Source organism: Plectropomus leopardus, chromosome 2 (genome assembly GCF_026936395.1).
Source record: "Plectropomus leopardus strain MGB_pleo_1.0 chromosome 2, ASM2693639v1, whole genome shotgun sequence".
Taxonomy (NCBI): Eukaryota; Metazoa; Chordata; class Actinopteri; order Perciformes; family Serranidae; genus Plectropomus; species Plectropomus leopardus.
Window position 1 is genome coordinate 16,647,391 of NC_142177.1, and position 19,535 is coordinate 16,666,925.

Sequence of the window (19,535 nt, forward strand, 5' to 3'; positions counted from 1 at the left end):
GTAAGCCTCATTGACTTGATTTTAAGGGCTCCTGAAAATCATCAGTAACCAAAAACAGAGCCTCTCACCTTTCTAAACTGTTATATATATATATATATATATATATATATATATATATATATATATATATATATATAACGTAACAGCATGGCCAACTAAATGGTGTATGTTTCCAAAGCTGGTTCTAATGTTTACCTCAGCCAGTAACATTTTGAGAGCTTTCAAGCATGTCAACTTAAAATAGCAAAGCATGGCAGATTGAAACTGATGGAGACGCATTTGTCAGATGAGTAGGTCTCTTTCTCTCATACACCATCACAAAAAGCACAAGCAAAACCAAATCCGCATGCCTGCATGAACAAACACACACATCTACCTCATCAATGAGTTGGCTTATGTCAAGGTAGCTCGCTATTATTCAGTGACCCAACATATCAAGTTAACTACCCCTCTAATAAGCACACATGAGATTTGACAGCCATGCATAAAAACTGCACTGTTTACACTGAATATTCATAGCAAAGGGAAATAAATTAAAATGCTTCCCACCTCTGTTAATCGTCATTCTGGCAGTGAGGCTGTGCTTAGCACAAAGTGGGAAGAGAAGCAGAGGTAGAATGAGGTGAATGAGGAATGAGAGAAACTGAGGTAACTTTAAAAACTGAACACAAGACAGTGTGAGAAGAGAAACAGAAAGATACAGCGAATGTAATCGCAACACAATCTATCAAAGCCAAGTCAGGAGGATGACAACGCTTAAGAAAGACAACATATTCCAAACTCATCCCATATGAGGTGTACACATAAGCAAGTATATGTTGCTCCCATTCATCACACAGACTCAACATGCGGCACAGATAAGAATCCAAAGCAATGTTTTCTTCCATTGCTGCTTTGTCAATGAATGATTGCTGGAGGAGGCAGGAGGCATGACAGACATGAAGGGCTTTCACAGCAAGGAAGGGGAGGGAAAATGTGGTTTTGATTTAAAATTCAGACTGAAAATCCATCAAGATTTGCTCAACAGATGCATCTGTCAAGCGGGTGGCGCCACACAAAGTGGACTGCATAATCACATTCTCTTTGGCTGTAGCAGGGCACAGGTATGTGTATGTTTGTGTGCATGTGCATGGCCGTGCATATGTGCTTCAGAAGAAAAGACAGAATCTATATTCATTACTGGACTTGCTTTGATATCTCAAACCAGTAGATAGCAACCAGGTCTGTGTAAAAAAAAAAACCTGCATGTATATCGATATATATATATAGTGTATATCTGTGTATATGAGTGTGTTCACATCACTGCAAAGAAAGGGAATTCAGTCTTGCATTGACTGAAGCCATGTGCTGTTTTAGATAACATATTAAGGCACTTCTGCCAGAGAAAAAAAATGTACAAATACCCATACCCACAAGTTTTCAAAGATGGGGTTATTTGAATATTGTCACCAATTACTCATGATGCCTGAGGTGTCACAAAGCTCTATTAGCTGATTTACTAGAAGACGTTCTTACTCCATTTCCCAACTAGTATTATCCTCATGCACAACTCAAGGTAGGTATGCATCATGGGATGTGTAGGTATTGCTCGCCAAAGGGCTTAACATCTATTTTCTCATTGGCATTGATTCCTTATGTGCCTTTGATCAAACTGTCACTGTTTTTCACTTGTCCATATGATCACATTATGCCTTTTTTTTAACTAATGGGTACTATTTATAAAAAAGCATTGAGAACTGAGGTATTTTTTTTAATTAAAAGAGCAGTGGCTAAAATTTAATCGCATCAAGCAGCGAGGATTGCAGATTGCAACTAGCTGAAACTATCAAGCCTGAATTCCTGGTTAGAATTCCCAAAGTGTTCATGGTTCAGGTGTTTTTCACCAGGAGCTGAATTATCTCCAGAGGTCTCCTCCTCTCCAAGACAAACAGATCTGTTGATCTTAAGTGGTAAAAACAATGAATAAAGCAGTTTCACTTTAAATTTCGGTGTTTTTCTGGTGGGTGATGTGAAAACACACATGGCCCTATCTAGAGTAAGTGTTTGGTTTGTCCTTTAAGGGCTCCTGTAGAAACATGGGGGTGAAACATGGTGGACTCTGTGGATGAGGTCTTGCTCACTATGTAGATATAAACGGCTCATTCAACGGCAACAAAAATACGACTATTATCATTTAGATGATTATACATGAAAGAAAAAAAAAAAATTATATTATTAAATTATTATATTATATTCAATTTCTGCCAATAGGCTATATCCCACTAAATTCTACACATTGGACCTTTAACTGTTCTTTGGTTGTTTCATGAGCCTAATGAAGCACTGAGCAAAACCTGTTCATAAAAGATTCTTGATCATACACTATATATTTTTAATAGGCTGAGTGTTGGGTTGCCACAAACATTTGTAGCTTCCCTTTTCTGAATTCTTTAAGGTCACATTTTAGGAAGCATGGAAATAGAAAGTGCTTCTGAAAGTTCACTGCAGCATGCCAGAGTAGTATCACATTACAAACATCAATTATTGATTCTGCAAGGGAGTCATGTACTTTTACTTTCCCCTATTTACTGCGGAAGAGCAGATCACATTTTTGGAAGCACAAATGACTATTATCTTAGCTCTATAAACAGAAAAAAGACCAGATATCTGAATGCCTAAAAATCTGTGGGGAGATAGTAAATATCCAAAAGTGTGATAAATTAAGATATTAAGTATGTAAAACACTTTTAAATCAAAGCATTTCGATATTAAAGTAATGATGTCACTTCAAGGTCCAAAAGTTTACTTGTCAAAAGTACAGCTAGGTCCTTGGACTTGGACACACACGCACACACACACACAAAACACAAAAATTAAAAACTTGGGTATGAGACCAGTGGATGTGGGTCATTGGTTTTAGAAAGACAACAGTGCCATTCTCTCCCAGTGGAGCACGTATTACAAAAACTTTGGACTTTCTGATAACTCCCCGCACAGCTCACCCAGTATGGGGCCCTACTTTCCATGAGCCATTAGCTGGTTGTGAGTTACCCATCTGCCACAATGTAAACTCTCCCCTGAGTTGTCATTCAAGTGAAAGGGAATCAATGGTCCATGTCGGATTTTTTTTTTTTTTTCATGTTTTGATAGAGAGGGAGAAGGATTTTAAGCTATTTGTCCTCAGCGATAATAGAACAAATCAATCTGTGGCCACTTTGGGAGAGTTGGACCACTCTACAGTACACCAGAGGAGTGAGAAGAGTTTCTATATAGCATAGCCGCAATTGAACTGTCAACTTAACCACTTCATGGTTAAGTGAGTGTAGCCGAGAGGAGAACACTGGTCTGTGTGCATGTGTGTGTGTGTGCGTGTGCGTGTGCGTGTGCGTGCGTGCGTGCGTGCGTGTGTGTGTGTGTGTGCTCTGCGTGTTTCATATGGGCTAGCTTAACCTACGCATGTCATTCATCTGTGTCTCTGCTTCTATGCTTGACTGGTTCACTCTATTACGTATGCAGGGAACCAGGGGCTCACAGCAGGATATCAGCACCACACAGAAATCCATTTCAGTCGCTCCTGGTCAGCTAAGATACACCATCCATATCCCCTGTAGAGAGCCATATTCTGTGTAGGGAATGGATTTGAGAACCGGTTCCAGTTGAGAACCGGTTCCAAATTGTCCAAATCATCTGAATTAAATGCCTTCAAGCTGAGGCTGCTTAATCAATTGAAATGTTATCGAAATTGCAATATGGCCAAGCGCAATAACAAATTCCAAGAGCTGCAGTTTAATGATGTATGTAAAATGTGTCCCGACATGCCATTATAAGTGAGGCATTGTGGTGCTACATAGATGCCCTGACCTAAAAATCCTATTCCAGACGTAAGGGAACATGCTTCTTTTGTACAGGCCCCAGTAAAATCAAATCATCATTTTTCTATATGCATTTTTTTTAAGTGACAATAAAATGCAAAAACAATATCATTCCAAAACCATCAATTACTTTTATAGATGCCAACAAGAAGGAATCTTGGTGGAGAGGAAGAAATGTTCCAAAGTGTAGCTTTAGTTTACAAAGAAAGATGACAGTGATGCTCGTCTGTAAAATGAAAATGTCAAAAAGGGTGAAAATACCAACAATGTGCTGCAACATCTTTTGACACGAATGAAATTCCAGTAACGCTTTGACAGTCTAGACAGGAATACCACTGATTCCAAACCGAGCAGCATGTCTGCAACCAAGGTTAAATATTATGTTATAAGGACATTAGTGCCATGTAGGCTCAGCACATTTTTCTCTGACTAAAAAACCTTCAATGAAAACAAATGCTGTACAAATATTCTCTAATTTCATCTTCACTGTGACTCAGAGATCATAAAACAGTTGATGCTGATGTTTTTTTTTTTCCACAGAGAAGGTATCAGTATCAGGTATCAGTAAGGCAATTGATAAAGAATTGGACCACAAGCAGAATTGATAACAGCATTGTGAACAATAAAATGTTATCAATTCCCATCCCTAACGCTGTGTCCTCTTGAGCCATAAAACTGCGCTCCATCCAGGGCTGGATTCACCCACAGCCCCTCTCTCGCCCCCTTGTTATCAGGGCTTAACAGTCTCAGTTTGCATTTCAGCCCAACAGATCACAACTACAGAGGTTACTGATCTCCCACATTCTCTCATTCTCTGTTACATTCATGTATGACCTAACGTGGCCCAAGAGTGAGCCGTACACATTCACGTCAGAAACGCTTTGAGTATCTGAAGAAATGAAGCATCAGTAGATGCTCACATGCGCGCTTTAATAGTGAGCCAGCAATAGTCACAGGAAACAAAAAGTGTGAGGAATACACACACATGTACTCGGACACTGACCAAAGCTGTGTGCATAAATGGAGTTCAGAAGCAGCTTGGAAGCACTGTGGGAATAGAGGAGTTGATTTACCAAGCCAACTGCAAATTACTGCCAGAGCTGCAAAAATTTGCGTTGGCACATGTTTTCAATTTAGCTGGGAATTTACTTACACTCAGTCAAGTTCATTTCAATGCACTACTGCTAATTAAGACCTGATGCTGGGCTATTTAACACGTGTCTTGTCCATTTCAGGAAAGCAATGGAGCGCGAAAGAAAGTGTAACTTCTCTGCTACTGAGCTTGAAATATTGGTTGAAAAAGCCAATGAATACATTTCTGCACTGCAGTCATGCAATTACCTCTATTACAGTGAACAATCCACAATGATAAATCACTTCCAGCCAACATTTGTATGAAGTTCCTTTTTCTTCTGTTCACATAATATTTTGCAGTTCAACATAGAAATGTCCCAAGATATTCTTTAACAATAACCCCAGCATGCTTCTTTTTTTTAACTGAAACAGCCCAAATGACTATACCATAACTATAGACAAATGTAATCTGACTTTGTTAGCATCTAATAAAGCACCATAAATCCTGAGTGATAAGTAAATCAATCCTTGACACTGGCCCGGGTTTTATTAAGCTGTCCGTTCCATTGTAACTCCTTTGTCCCAGGTTTTCTTTCTCTCCTTTTACGTCCCAAGCAATATAGATACTGCCATTAAAATACATGTCCTCTTCCTCCTATTCAGTTTATCTTTGTCTGCATCGTAACCAGGGCCCCTGAAAGCAGCGCCCCAGGCGCTGGAGCCCAAAGGCAGCGAGAGTGGCACCTCGCTGGCTGACAACCAACCTGGCTGCACTATCAGAAAGCCACCGCTGTAGTTGGAGAGGACACTGAATAAAATATAAAGCTGAGGGTGGAAATTATACACGCTATGTGTTGCAAGTTGGGCAATTTAGTGTGGGAAGAAAGTGAAGCAGGGAAGGTAGGGGATTGGAGAGAAAGCCATGTGTGGGTGCATACAAATGTGTGTTAAACACATGCTGTTTCACTGTTCATGCGAGTATGAGGTATTTGTTAAGATTTGTTTAAGAGAATAAAATTAGAGTTTCAGTCACTTCCTTGCATGGCTTTGTGTGAGTGTGTGGAGGCAATAATCCAAATTGTAACCAAGGATTAAAAATAAATACATTCAAATAATAAAAAAAGGAAAAACAAAACAAAAGAGCATGCAAAACGTGAGATACTGAACACGAGAGGTTGTGAAACAAATTAGTGCGGATGAGTGTGTGATGAAAAACCAAGCAGGCACAACCACTAAGCTCAAAAAAAGCAGGCTTCCGCACATAAGCAAACAGCATAAAGACGAGATTAAACGTGATAAAACTTCAACCCTGATTAACCACAGCCATTTGCACGTCCTGTACCAGGTCTGCAGAGCCATGCAGCACAAATAGGACTGTTAAGGTTTCACAGTGTACAGCAGTAAAATGACAAAGTCATTAAAAGCCAAAAACAAACTTATTATCACCACTAAATAAAGAATGATCTTATCTTCTTCTGCTGTGAAGCAATGCCGTGGCCACGTGCTTCAGGGGTGAACCATTTCATGAATATTTCAACAGGCTTCATGTGTTGCTGGAGCAAGGTGCATTTTTCTTTTCTGTACTTTGTCAGATCTCATTACCATATCATCAAGAGACTGAGATCAAAGACATGACAATTCAAAATTATTTGAAATTAAAGTCATGCCAATGTTCAAGAAACAAAAACAATCAGAAGCACGCAGACTTTTCAGTTTATTTATCACATAGCAAATGTCAAATAAGCCCGGCTGAAATATGGCTGAAAAATGAACCTCAATATCAACCTGTCCACAGAGTTGAATGTTGAAAACTGTGAAGTACTCAAAATTAGCACTGAATGCTTTCCCAGATCTTTTTTGTTTAGTTATCTAATCAAATATTTCTCTTGATTTGAAACACAACTTTGCCAATTCTACAATATTTTGGTCCTTATTGGGCATGACTGCCTGTGTTCATACAGCATTTAACAGTGCTGTTCAAAATTAGGCTTGTTAAATAAACATAAAGGATTCAAATAAAAGGTGTTTTTTGAAGCTGCAGTGTAGAAGATTGTGATGTTTATTACAGCCTCAGTAATATTTACTGCCTTCATTTGACTCACCACTCTGCTCACCCGTCAGAGCAGGTCTAGTCTGTGTCTGTCTTTGCCCATAAGAGACACACAATCCCTCAGTGTTGCTTTTTATTATTCATGATGTGTAACCAATCAGATAGTGCTGTGGGCGGGACACTGAGTGTGGCTGCGTAAGGTTGATTGCAAACAGAGACAGGCGGTGGTATCAGAGCCAAAGTAGCACATTTTTTAAAATTAACCTATTCAGAGGCTATTAGATAAAACAAATAACAATTTAAATAATAATATTAACAAAAAAGAGGTCGCGACCGAATCGTGTGCTGGTGCGACAAAATGAGAAAGTTGATAGCACAAGTGCTACCTGTGGAAAAGTTATTCTGCTCTACTCACTGAGTCTCTTCGCAGCCTCCAGGGCCTCAGAAGCTGTGTCGGCCACATAGAAGCGTTGGACGGCCACGCCACTCTCTTGCATCAGCTTCTTGCTCTGGTACTCTTGCAGATTCAGCCATCTCCTGGGACTCAACCAGGTGCACTGGAGGGGAAAAAGGAAAGCAGGGAGGCAGAATGAGCAAGTGTGACTTGTAAGTGAAAGATAGTTAAAACAGGGCTGTAAAAGCTACTGATCTCGAGCATGCCTGATATTAACAATATTTCCCCTTCAGGAAATATCTCTCCAACAACACAAAAACATGTGTAACACCTGCCTCTGAGTATACAGGCTACATCCTTTCTTCTCTCCTCTCCTCCCTCCTACAGTCTCACTCTCTATTTTTCTGTAATGAGGCAGGCACCCGGGCCTAAGCTGCAGGACAGCTCCGAAGCTGTTTGCCCCATCAGCAGACACAGGCCGTGTCAGCTCCAGCTGTTGTTGCTATTAAAAGGAAATTGGCTTTTTAATGTGACAGAGACACAGGCTGTATTAGAGTTAGAATCCCTCCACAACAGCACACACTACTATGTGCATGTGTGTGTGTATGAGTGCAACGTGTGGGCATATGTGTGTGTGTGTGTGTGCATGTAAATGTTTTTACAGGTGAATCTTCAGGGAGTCGTTAAGGAGAGAAAGGCCATTAAAGCAAAGGGAAAACAAGGATTGCAAGGTAAATTATGGTTCAGCGTGTTTATTTCCTCACCCAGTGAAGATCAAACTAACATGATAATAACATTGCACTACATTATGTTGCTGACTGCATCAAGTTAAACTGACCTTACCTGTTCTCTGCTGTAACTCTGTTTGAGCTAAAGTAGTTATTTGAGGACACCTGCATGAATATACGAAGCATGTGGACAAATTATTATGTGCAACACAACGACATCCTGTGATGCTGGTAAAATGTTATTGTACTGTATGTTGTTCTACTACCAGAGTACTGTTTGTAAGACATTGTCAATATTACATCAATACAGCAAAATCAAAAGCTTCATTACACCAACTGTGCTTCAGTCTGCATGGTCGATATTTTGCTTTTAACCACAATCATTAGTTTTTATAAAAAAGTAGCCAACTGCCCCAGCTGGGTCTCGTGCTTAACAGTGGGAAAAATACATTTCTGTGGGGACAAAAACACAACCTTAAATATGGCGATAGCATCAAGCAGCGCACCACACCTTGAAATTGAATCTGTGTGCTTCGAAACTGACTTGAGAAAATTATGGCAGTAGGGTGAAATTACTCTGAAAATGTCGACAGAGATGCAAACCGACCAACAAGACCAACGTGAAAATAGTGATACGGTTGAATTTAAATAACGATAGCTTTACAATCTAAGAATATGGCATTGTGAAATAAAATCAATTAATAGCAGATTGAAAAAATAATCAAGAACGTTAACACTCAAGCAAACACAGTGTCTGAAGTGGGACAGTTGGAGAACATCATGTGTTTTTTGACACAAAGCTGAAAGCAACGCTCATTTTTGCTATTAGCAAATTAATAATATGAAAGAGTGAAAGATATCAGGTGTGGCTAAATAAATACTCTTCATTATGTTAACTCATAGCAGTGAATTTTACACTTGCATTAAGTTGCACATATATCAGCACTTATCAAACAACTTTGTGAAGTTTAGTTGAAAACGACAACCATAAACCTGCAGCATTCAGTGTCGGGCTTACCATTTATATTATGTTTCTCAAGGTCTCAGGATAGATTATGTTTCATGAATGTTCAAAAGCCAACAGGTTTTATGCAAAGCAATTTGCCTGCTATCAGCTTCATTTATACGGGAGAAAAAATTAAATCTTCTGGACGCTTGGTTAACTATGCCTGATGATTTTTTCAGTGTCAGTTTTGGTGGTCTATAATATTTGTAAGGGCTGTCAGTGACAGCAACTGCAAGGTTTAAGACCAGAGAGGATGGAGGGCATTTGCCGATGTCCTATGTTCCTTGGGGAATGTAAAACCTAAGTGAATAAGAATTTTTCTTTTTGTTTTTTTTCTTACAAAGTCAAAAGAAAATGACAAAATTGCATTGTCAGGCACAGTAATTCATTCAATACTTAGATAACCCCAATTACCTTGAAAATGTCTGCATGTGTGCATAAAAACACAATGTATACATGCCTGCAAAAAAGCATGCATCCCTTAAAACCACTGCATATTAAATAAAAAAAATCCAGAAGGATGGGTTCAAGAGCAACAAAGATACAGGAGCTCATCAAGCAAATCATATATCATACAACAGGAAGTGTGACAACCACTGTGTGTTTGTGGATGTGTGTGTGCATATACATGCAATGCATGTGCATTTTGAGGCTGATTTGATTCACTTAAACATGAGGCATGACTGGCTAACTCTGTGCCTTTTAAAGTCATCTGTCACTCCATCACCCATGAGGGAGAAATAACAGGATCACAGGATAGGGGGAATTGGGTGTATTTGTTCAGCATCTCTCAACCGTTAAATGATGGAGGAAGTGAAATGTAACCTAGAATAACATTTATTAGTGATTAAAGGCTAATGAGCTTGACATGGTCACTCTGATAGGGCATAGCTAAATCAGACCATTTTTCAATCTAGACCTGAGCCAAATGATCAATTGGCCTCGACTGAACACAAAACTGCATGACTGGTAATCCACAATTCATGCCAAACCAATGCTCTCTGTGCTACAGCACACTGTATTAGCATGCTTTCTCCATTCCGAGTCTCGGGAGAGCCTAACAGGAGACTTCATTAGAGCCAAAATGGGTTGTTTTTTAGAAGAACAGTACATGCTGATCCATACTGGCTTCTTCTCTTGCATAACTGAACACAGTAAAGAGGGGCATCTGCGGGTCACCTCTGCAGTCTCGTCTGCAATTCCATACTATTCCTACATTTCAGTTATTGCAAATTGTATGTGTGCATGAGGGGCCATGCTTTAAAGTCTATTACCCATAGCTCTCCACAGCAGCCAGTAGTGATCATGTGACTCTCTCGCATAATTCTAAAGAGGTTCAAAGGCAGGCAAGAAATAAACTGCAGGAGTGCAATAAGATCTGCAACACAATATAAATAAAAAAATACATTAGAGGAAAAAAAGTAAAATAATTAGATAATTTAGAAAAACTTAAATAGATGTGGACAAAATGGGTTTGTCTGTTGTCAAGCAAAACCCTGAGTGTGTTTGACTTTAAGAGTTCACTATTTTTCTGCCTGTCGTTCATTCCTGCAGGTCCACTTTAGCGGAACATATCCCACAGCCTTAACAAGCCAAGCCACAGAGCAAGTTTTCTCTGTTTTATGGACTCATTTGACTGCTGTCAGGTACCTGCAGGGCCTCCTCTCTTAAAACATCCACTTCCCTTGCCATTCAAACTGTTCGCCTTGGGAGGATCCATTTGGCTGCGTGGGTGCATGTCTAAATCTGTCAGTCTATCTTTTGGTCTACATTTCTGACGAAAGAAAATGGCTGATGAGAGCTTGTCATAGGACCAGGTTACACCTATATTCAAAAGAAAGCAATGTTGGATCACACAGAGGCATATTAACTGACAGGTATAACTATCAGGATTACATTTTTGTACTTAGTGACATAAAAAAAAATAAAATGTGTTCAGATTGCATTGGGATCAGATGCAAGATGTGGACAACACGCTAGGCTCGATGCAGACAGACTGGTGATTACATAAGCAATGCTGGTCCAACCTACTGCATGTGAAACTCAAACCAAAGTAGTGCTGGAGACAACAATCCATTAGTGACGACACATTTCCATCACTTTTGGCTTCGCTCTGTGAGAAACAGAGCGGTTCAAGATAACATTAGCAGCATAAATTCCCCTGTCGGCTCCAGGCTCCAGCACCACCAGATCATGCATTCCTAATTTTATCAAAGACTTATTTAAAACGTCTCTTGGAAATATTATTGCAATCTAAACACAGAGTTAAAATTAAATAAGTACGACAGTTTGGTAATTTTGGCACATTTGTTCACCCTCCATTGCAAACAGAAGTGAAACCATCTCAGTTAATACAGAAAACTCCAAGATTCAGAATACAGAAAACATTCACTGCTTCTTAGATAGAGGAACAACTTTGGAGTACACATACTCAAAAACATGGGAGAATTTCCTAAAACCACCAGTGAATGACAATAATGTGACCCAAAAGCCACTGCCAAAGACTAAAAGGACAAGAAAAGGCTTAAGTCCTAATTCCTGCTAAAATTAGGGCACATTTAGAAAAAGATACATCAATCATGTCATCTGCTATTAGCATTCCCAAACCAGCCAACTAGGACAAACCAATGCATATCAATTAAAATGGTTTTCTGTCACCCAGAAAAGGGAGGAGTGAGAAGAATAGAGAGGAAAAAGCGCAGCGCACATTTCTTAAAATAACAGCTGCTGCTTACTGGAGAAGTCAAGTGGGGCCGGAGGTGTCCCTGCAGGCACTGACAGTTACCGTGGGCAAATCACCAGAGAATGGAAAGGAACCTAAGGCACTTTTTAGCATGTACCAGACCTGCAGACAATTTGTATCAAAGATGGCGCTCTAACAACATATACCTTCATGCAGCCTTGTGGCATAATGCTGAAATGATGATGCTGCATCATAATCAGCACGGTCCACCAGGAAAGGCGCTACCAAAACTGCCAAAGAGGAGGAAATGAGCTGTCTTGTTTTGGCCAGACCACAGCAAAGGGGTGCAACAGTGTTTCTGCTGGTAATGTCTTTGCCACCAAAGCAGAAATATCATAGCAAAATATCCCGTAAAAATATCACACAAAAAAACCCAACAACAATAAATCTGAGAAGATACTAATACTAATAAAAGCAAATAGTTTAAATTAGAAAGAAACAAACCATAGAAAAAAAGGGCAGACTGTCCTTTAAAAGTGTATTGGTAAATTGTGTGACAGGTGATAACATAAACGTCATTTTGATTTTCAATTTTTTTTTCAATGCTACAAACATAGGAGAAAATCTACACTTGTGTTATTTTTTTTGCCAAAAATCAAATTGTTTTACAAGATATTCAGTGCATCAGTATTTGTGGTCATGTCCTCGGGCTTAATCATAGCTTAACCATGTTGACTGAGACTTTTACACAGAAAATTGCAGAAGAACATTTAATATCTAGGGATTCACTTTATAGACACCAATGGCTATGCATGTAATTAAGACACAATTTATATATTGTTTTTTTTTTAAATCATAAAGTCTAATTGTGGGAAATTCTAAAATACTTTTCGGCTACATGTTTGCTTGGCACTGAACAAATGCACGTGTGTGCACATAATATCTCCACCTCACTTGAGAAAGAAAGAACTGTGGTGATTAATCATTTTGATCCTCATTTAAATCACACTGCTCTAAACACAGCTGTAGTCAAGTTTGAGTTATTTACTTGATATAGACACACCACTTTTGTTTGTTGCCTTCATCAATACTCTGTCACTTTAAGTTTAACATTAGAGCATAATCACATAAATATAGAGAAGCCATTAGCAGCTAAGCGAGTTAGACCTATTACATACAATATTGCTGAAATGAGAATTTTCATTCAGATACGCAGCTAAAAGCATGCATGAGACTCTGTGCCAAATTCAATTAGTAAAAGCAATGGCATAGAAATAAACTATTTCTTATCCCCTATGTATTACAGTTATTTAATGCTGTATCATTTACAATATTTCAAAGGTTCTTGGCTGAAGACAATTTTCCACGTTATGGACAACTGACAAACTAAAGCAAACCATATTGCCACACTAGGCTAGCAGCTGCAATATGAATGCATTGAGGGATTTAGGAGAACAATCTATTGAGTAACAAACTGCAATCTTGCTGCAACTGCAAATACTTACTTGAAGATTGTAATATGCAATAAGAACTCCAAAATTAAAATATTTTAATCAGAATATCTAAGGCACATATTTGTTGTTTTTTTTAGTATATTCAAACTACATAAAATAGCACTTGGCTGACACATTGACACATTTACTTCCTTTGTTTATGAGACTGTAGGTTATATTTATTTTATTTATTCAACCTTCATTCAAACAGGTGGTCTCATTCTCAAAATAGAGTTGGTCAAGTCAGAACAACATATTTTTGACTTACTTGTCTTAAATGTGTTCTTATTGAGACTATTTTGGTGTTTCATAAAAGTGCCACTTTTTATATGTGAATTTTTTATGTGTTATATATCTAATGGATTTTGATGTGCTGTGATGTTTAGTTTTTCAGTGACTTTCACTTGTCTTGAATGCATTCTTATTAAGAGTTTTGATACGTATAATGTGTCTTGCTTTGTTTTTTTTTTCTGTGTGTGGACCCCAGGAAGAGTGGGTGCTACTTCGGTGGCAGCTAATGGGGAACCAAATAAAGATTAGAGATCATACGACACAAAGTTACAGGCAACAGGAAATTCATACAAAGAATAAACGGATACGTTAAAGTGCCAAACTGGTAATTTTAAACTGTACACAAGAACAACCACTCAAGATGCTTTTTCAAAGTTTCTTTAAAAAGGTTTGAAATCCCCTGAGAGAATTGTGCTGAACACAGTTTGTGCTGTAGCGTGATCCAGGGTGAGGGGGCAGCGTAGGAGAAGGCCTTCTTACCAAACTCTGTATGGACTGATAAATAAGTGGGCAGCAGTCCAATGATATCACTGGACGGAAAGCAAAAACAAATATGTTAAATGATAATACACAAGTGATACTGATAAATGAGTGATATTCATAAATGATGAAATATCAGATGATTCTATTTAATTATAATATGTAATTCTGTGAACTTAATTGTAAGTACTGACTGTTTTAACCGGCTGCTACTATTGATGAGCAGACAGATGACACATGACTGGTGACTAGTCGTGCTAATTAACTTTTTAACCTCACATGCGTGGGAATCACTGAGTGAATGTGTCATTCTTCACCATGCTCTGACAATGGCCTGAAGCCAAAATCGCAGTCATTAACGAGCAGTGAATTGCAACAGCAAGTCTGTCTTTTTATTGTTTACTACTTTCCTGTTATACTTTGACTTTTTGACATGTGCAGCTATTCTTGATTGCTTGAATTTATAATTAAAAAGATGAAGTGAGGCTTGGTATTACTACATCTGTTTGTGAAATCTGTCATGGCAAAGTTGAGCAAGGCTCTAATATAACCTGCATGCAGGCACATCTGGCTCAACACCATCCAGAGGTAAACACCGAGCAAGAAAACAGGAGGCAACAGTTGCTTACCTGCCAACACATTCTGTAAAAGATGTTCTCATTATTTATAAAAATAGATCTTAGTCGGCAGAATAACAAAACATGCAACTTCTCTAATTAAAAGGAATCTTCCTTAAAATATAATTGAAAGTACAGAAATGTTATAGATTTACTAAGAACTTGCAAGGAACGAGGAAGTATTTCAGGCTTCCGGGGTGTCGGAGGGAGAAGTCCCTTTCATGCAGCTGAAGTGAATTCATCAGTAAAAAGATGCACAACTGTGTTTGAAAAACTCTTTTTCTGAGGTGTAGTTAAAGGTAAGTCTTTCCTAGTTTTGCAAAGGGTTGAAAAATCTTGGGTCAATTTACAAGGCAAGTTAAGTTCAGAAATTTGGGAAATTTTGTGCAGTTTCATTTATAAAATTATACATTTTATAGAAGTGAACCAGTAGTAGCGAATGGTGAACTTACATGGAAGAGGGGGTATACAGTTTATAACTTATGAACACCTTTTGCATTGCTAGCTAGTTGTTACCATGCGGGGTGTAGCTTGATGAAGCATGCTAATCGAGGAGTTTTAAATAATGTATTTATATTACTTCTTGGAAGTAAAATATTTCTTTTATAAATCAATTTTTCATTTTCAACTCTTTGCACATAGCCCACATCGTCAGCTCAAATTTTCAGTGTACCATTTCCAATTAGTTTACTTGTTGGCAGATTTCATATTGAATGTTTTGACAAATTCAAAGATTTGTTTGGAAAATTAATAGATTATGTCTGCTTATGATATAGTAGACAGGTTTCACAGCCAGAGTCAATAATGTCTATATTTCCATTTTACTCCACTTTTCTCCTGTTTATCCAATAATTTACCATAAATTTCTGTTCATTTGAAATGAGAAGTTCCCACTCTGGAATATTCCCAGAATTTGTTTTCAACCTTAACCTTGCTTCATACTCAGCCACCCCTTGACTTTTTACTTTCAAATGAAGGCATTAAATGCCCCAAAACTTCTTTAAAAAATGTGTGGTTCTGTGATAAAAAGTCAACACTAAGTTTACGAACATATGTAAGGACAGAATCATAATAGGGACCATTTTTTCTCCTTGGTATTCGATATATCATATAAACAGATCCAGCCTAAGTCTCTATTGTAGAATACACTATTCCAAAATTGCATTCAAAGTAATCAAGACCACATTCACAGTTTTATTCACTTCCAGTCAAGCTTAATGCTGTTAGATAGGCAGGTTGTGATACTGCTGAGGTCTTGACAAGAAAGGAATAATCAGAGTGTTTCATGTCTGCCCTAAAAGAAAACAGTACAGTAAGAAGTGAATGGCAGTATGGCAGCAAGGCAGGCAGACAAGCAAGCAGCTGGTCTGCAGTCCCCTGAGATACTCTCTCTACAGTAATTATCATCAGCAGCACTCTAGAGACAACCCTACCCAGTCCTTCTACCTAACTACTGTTCTACTTATTCTTAAAACACACACAAAAATGCAACAATAGACACACATGGGATGTGCTGTACACAATGATGAAGACACTCTATGGCACAAACAAAGCTGTATGCTCTGACATGGGCCCTAGATGGCATAAATATTCACAGCAAATTCCTCTACACACAAAAGCACTCAAGATCTTTCTCAAGAGTGCATCCAATTGATGTGACGTGGCAAGAGTGAGTCGGAGTCGTGACAAAGATAAACAGCTATATTCTCTTTTAATATAAGAAAGAAACAGTGCAAAAATGCCACTGAAGGAACGGGTCTCATTCACTCTGCAAATCCAAATAGGCAGCATTTCTTTAGAAGCACTAATGCCACAGACTGCCTCCCAAATTACCCTAGAGATTAAAAAATGTATTTACCAGTTTAGGGGCTATGTCTATTTCTCACATTAAGCCATCATTTTATTTTCATTCAGTTGATTTAACTTTGTTTAAAGCTGTTAAAATTTGTTAAAAAACTTCCTTTTCTGCCTAATACACACTCAAGTAAACAGGGCTGTTGCTCAGACTCACACAGACACCTGGCAGAGGCCACGTAATCCTGCACCTGCCAACCCAAATCCTGGGCCGTCACTAATTCCACCCTCAGTAAATAAGACAGAAAAGAAAGTTGACACTTCCGCCGCTGAAAAATGGAAAATAGACTGGCTTGGTGTTGAAGTGGTGAATAAGACGAATCTGCTCTTCCATAAGGCATGCTGGCCTTACCCGCCCAAACAGCCTGGGACAGCTAGAAGCTAATCATGACTGTCAAATGAAGAAAACAAGTGAAAAAGTATCGAGCTCACCATCATCAAACAAGCAAGCATCACCGATTTGGGCATGATAAGTTACGTTAGCGCTTATGCTAGAGTGTTATGTCACAGCATGTGTGTCCACTGGTGGCTGGATGGGTGATCAGTGTCACTGAATGATGTTACTGAGCTCAATGCATCAAATAAAGTAGTCCCAAACCTATAATACAGAATATTTGTTTCAGTCTACTAATCAATGATTGAGTGCTTGAAAGCTGAGTTTATGATTCCATTTCACCAGTGCTTAAAATGTGGGGATGAAATCAAGCATGCTAAAATTTCCAACTGAAGTTTTTTTCCAGAATTGCATCAATAAAGAGCGAATATTACACTCATTTTGGCTTTTTTTTTGATGGTGCCTGTAACTAGTCTCAACACTTAAGACCCTTGCAATGCACTGCCTTTTATTTTCTAAAATATTTTCAGTTGACCTTCAACAGTTTCTAAGGCGGATGTTTAAAAAAAAAAAAAAAAAATTATTAGAAAGACTGAAATTAAGTCTTCAGTTTATCTAAAAACTAACACATTATAGATTTATTAAGGCTATTCAGAGTTAGATAAAAGCCTATACAGTTACTGGAACTGTCGCCTGCTTTAATTCATACAGAGATGGTATTCTATACACACATTAAGAGTGCTGATGTATACATTTTAACCTGTCTTCATTTCACAAACCCAGCAAATTAATGTACTGATTATTATTTTTTAAAAAATGCACCCTGAATTTTTGAAAAATTACATTTTTTTAAAAAAAAATGCAGGCAACAATTGACCAGCAAATGTTCTTTTAAAATTTCCTAGGCCATAAAACATACATAAAAAACACTGCAAGACAGAATGTGGAAATGAAAGCATTCACACTGGTAATAAAAATTAGCAATACTCTCAGTTTTGTTAAAATGCGTCATTTTGACAAAGGAGGTTCCAACTAAAAGAGTTCCTGGCTTTCTATCTAGAGCAGGGAGACATACATTTCTAAGTGGTAAAAACATGCCATCACTAAACCTATAAAGACATAAGTGTTAATGTGACATCACTCCAATAATAGCCGTTATTGTCTCCATTACACCCTTGCAGCTGCATTGTGCTTTGCTTTTGATGCAAGAGCACAGTAAAAAGCTTTACTGCTAAATTCAAATTAGGCAGAGGAGAAAGAAGCTGGAGTCATATTGAGGAAAAGCACTTATTCCCTGAAAGAATTTTGCTTTCAGCAGGCTTGCAGCAAAAGTCTTGACATTCAGCGAGTGATCACAATATGTCACGGAAATAAACTGCTGAGGTGGATACAAACTTTATTTTTCTTTCTTAGAAAATGACTGTTAGTTAAAAGCCCAAAACAAATGTCCTACTTTCTGTCAGATCTTAACGGTGACCGGTTATGATTCATGTTTTGATCAAAGTGTCTAATTCTGAGTCCACTCACACAGTGAGGTGCAGCCCAGTGAAAATATAAACATAAAAATCCTAAAAATATTACATTTACTTATAAATCATATACTATAGTTTTTTAGTCAATTATAATCCATGCACCCTTTGAATTTAAAAGTCTGATCCACACTAAGAAAAGCCGTGCTCATGTTGTCTCTGTAAATTTAGAACTATGCTGAGGTGACCTTGACCTTTGACCTTCAACCACCAGATTCTAATCAGTTCATTCTTGAGCATAAGTGGTGATTTATGCCATATTTGAGAAAAAATCTCTCAAGGCATTCTTGAGATATCATGTTTATGCAAACGAGATGGATGAAAGGTCACAGTGACCTTGAACCTTCAACCACCAAATTCTCATCACTTATTAAGAACAAGTGGACTTTGGTGCCAAATTTGAACATAAAAATCCCTCAAGGCATTCTTGAGATATTGTTTTCACAAGAATGGGACAGACGGCAAACCGAAAATATAATGCCGCCAGCCACGGCTTTTGCCGGTGCGGATGCATATAAAGGAAAAAACTGAGTCCCTTCTGCAGTATTCTTCTGTAGAAATGTTACACACAAAACAGCATTAAAAAATAATGCAGCACATTAACAAAATTTGACCACAAAGTATGTGATGGAAAAAAAAATTGAGAGAAAAGTATCAAAACAAACTTAAAGACAACAACTCACAAAGGCAATTCTTAAATCTAAATTGTGTTGACACGAGTTAAAATAAAAGAACAAATGGAATCTTTGGAACACTGAAAAGTGCTGAATAAACTATGCCACCATACGGCCGCTCTCTTCACAGAGCGACTGTGCCCTCACGCAAAGACACAGAGAGGACAGACATTGCTATGGCAGCAGCTGCATCACATTACAAAGTCCTTGTCGCAGCTGTACTGATCCACCATTGGCATTGAAGGACAAACTCCTGGTATAGTCAAAGCTATTCCCAAAACACTTCTTTGGCTAGTCCATACGGTATTCAGCACAGCATCATGCAACATCAGGACTTCTCCTAAGAGGCACAAAATTGTGCAGTCTCATGTTTGGTTGAGAGCAGCATGAACAATGTCAAACCGCACTTGTTGTGAGAAGTGTCATCACAGTGAGGGGATGTCTGATCTTGGCACTTTCCAAAGTCATTTCAAGACA

General features: G+C 38.3%; 1 protein-coding gene across 1 annotated transcript in view; it reads right to left on the minus strand.

The window, feature by feature from the left end:
* The window catches only part of suclg2 (succinate-CoA ligase GDP-forming subunit beta), a 112,321-nt gene that overhangs the window by 80,463 nt on the left and 12,323 nt on the right, over positions 1–19,535 (minus strand). The window contains exon 2 of the mRNA XM_042495608.2: positions 7,391–7,532. Coding sequence (XP_042351542.2) covers positions 7,391–7,532 — 142 coding nt within the window. The remainder of the gene's footprint in view (positions 1–7,390; positions 7,533–19,535) is intronic.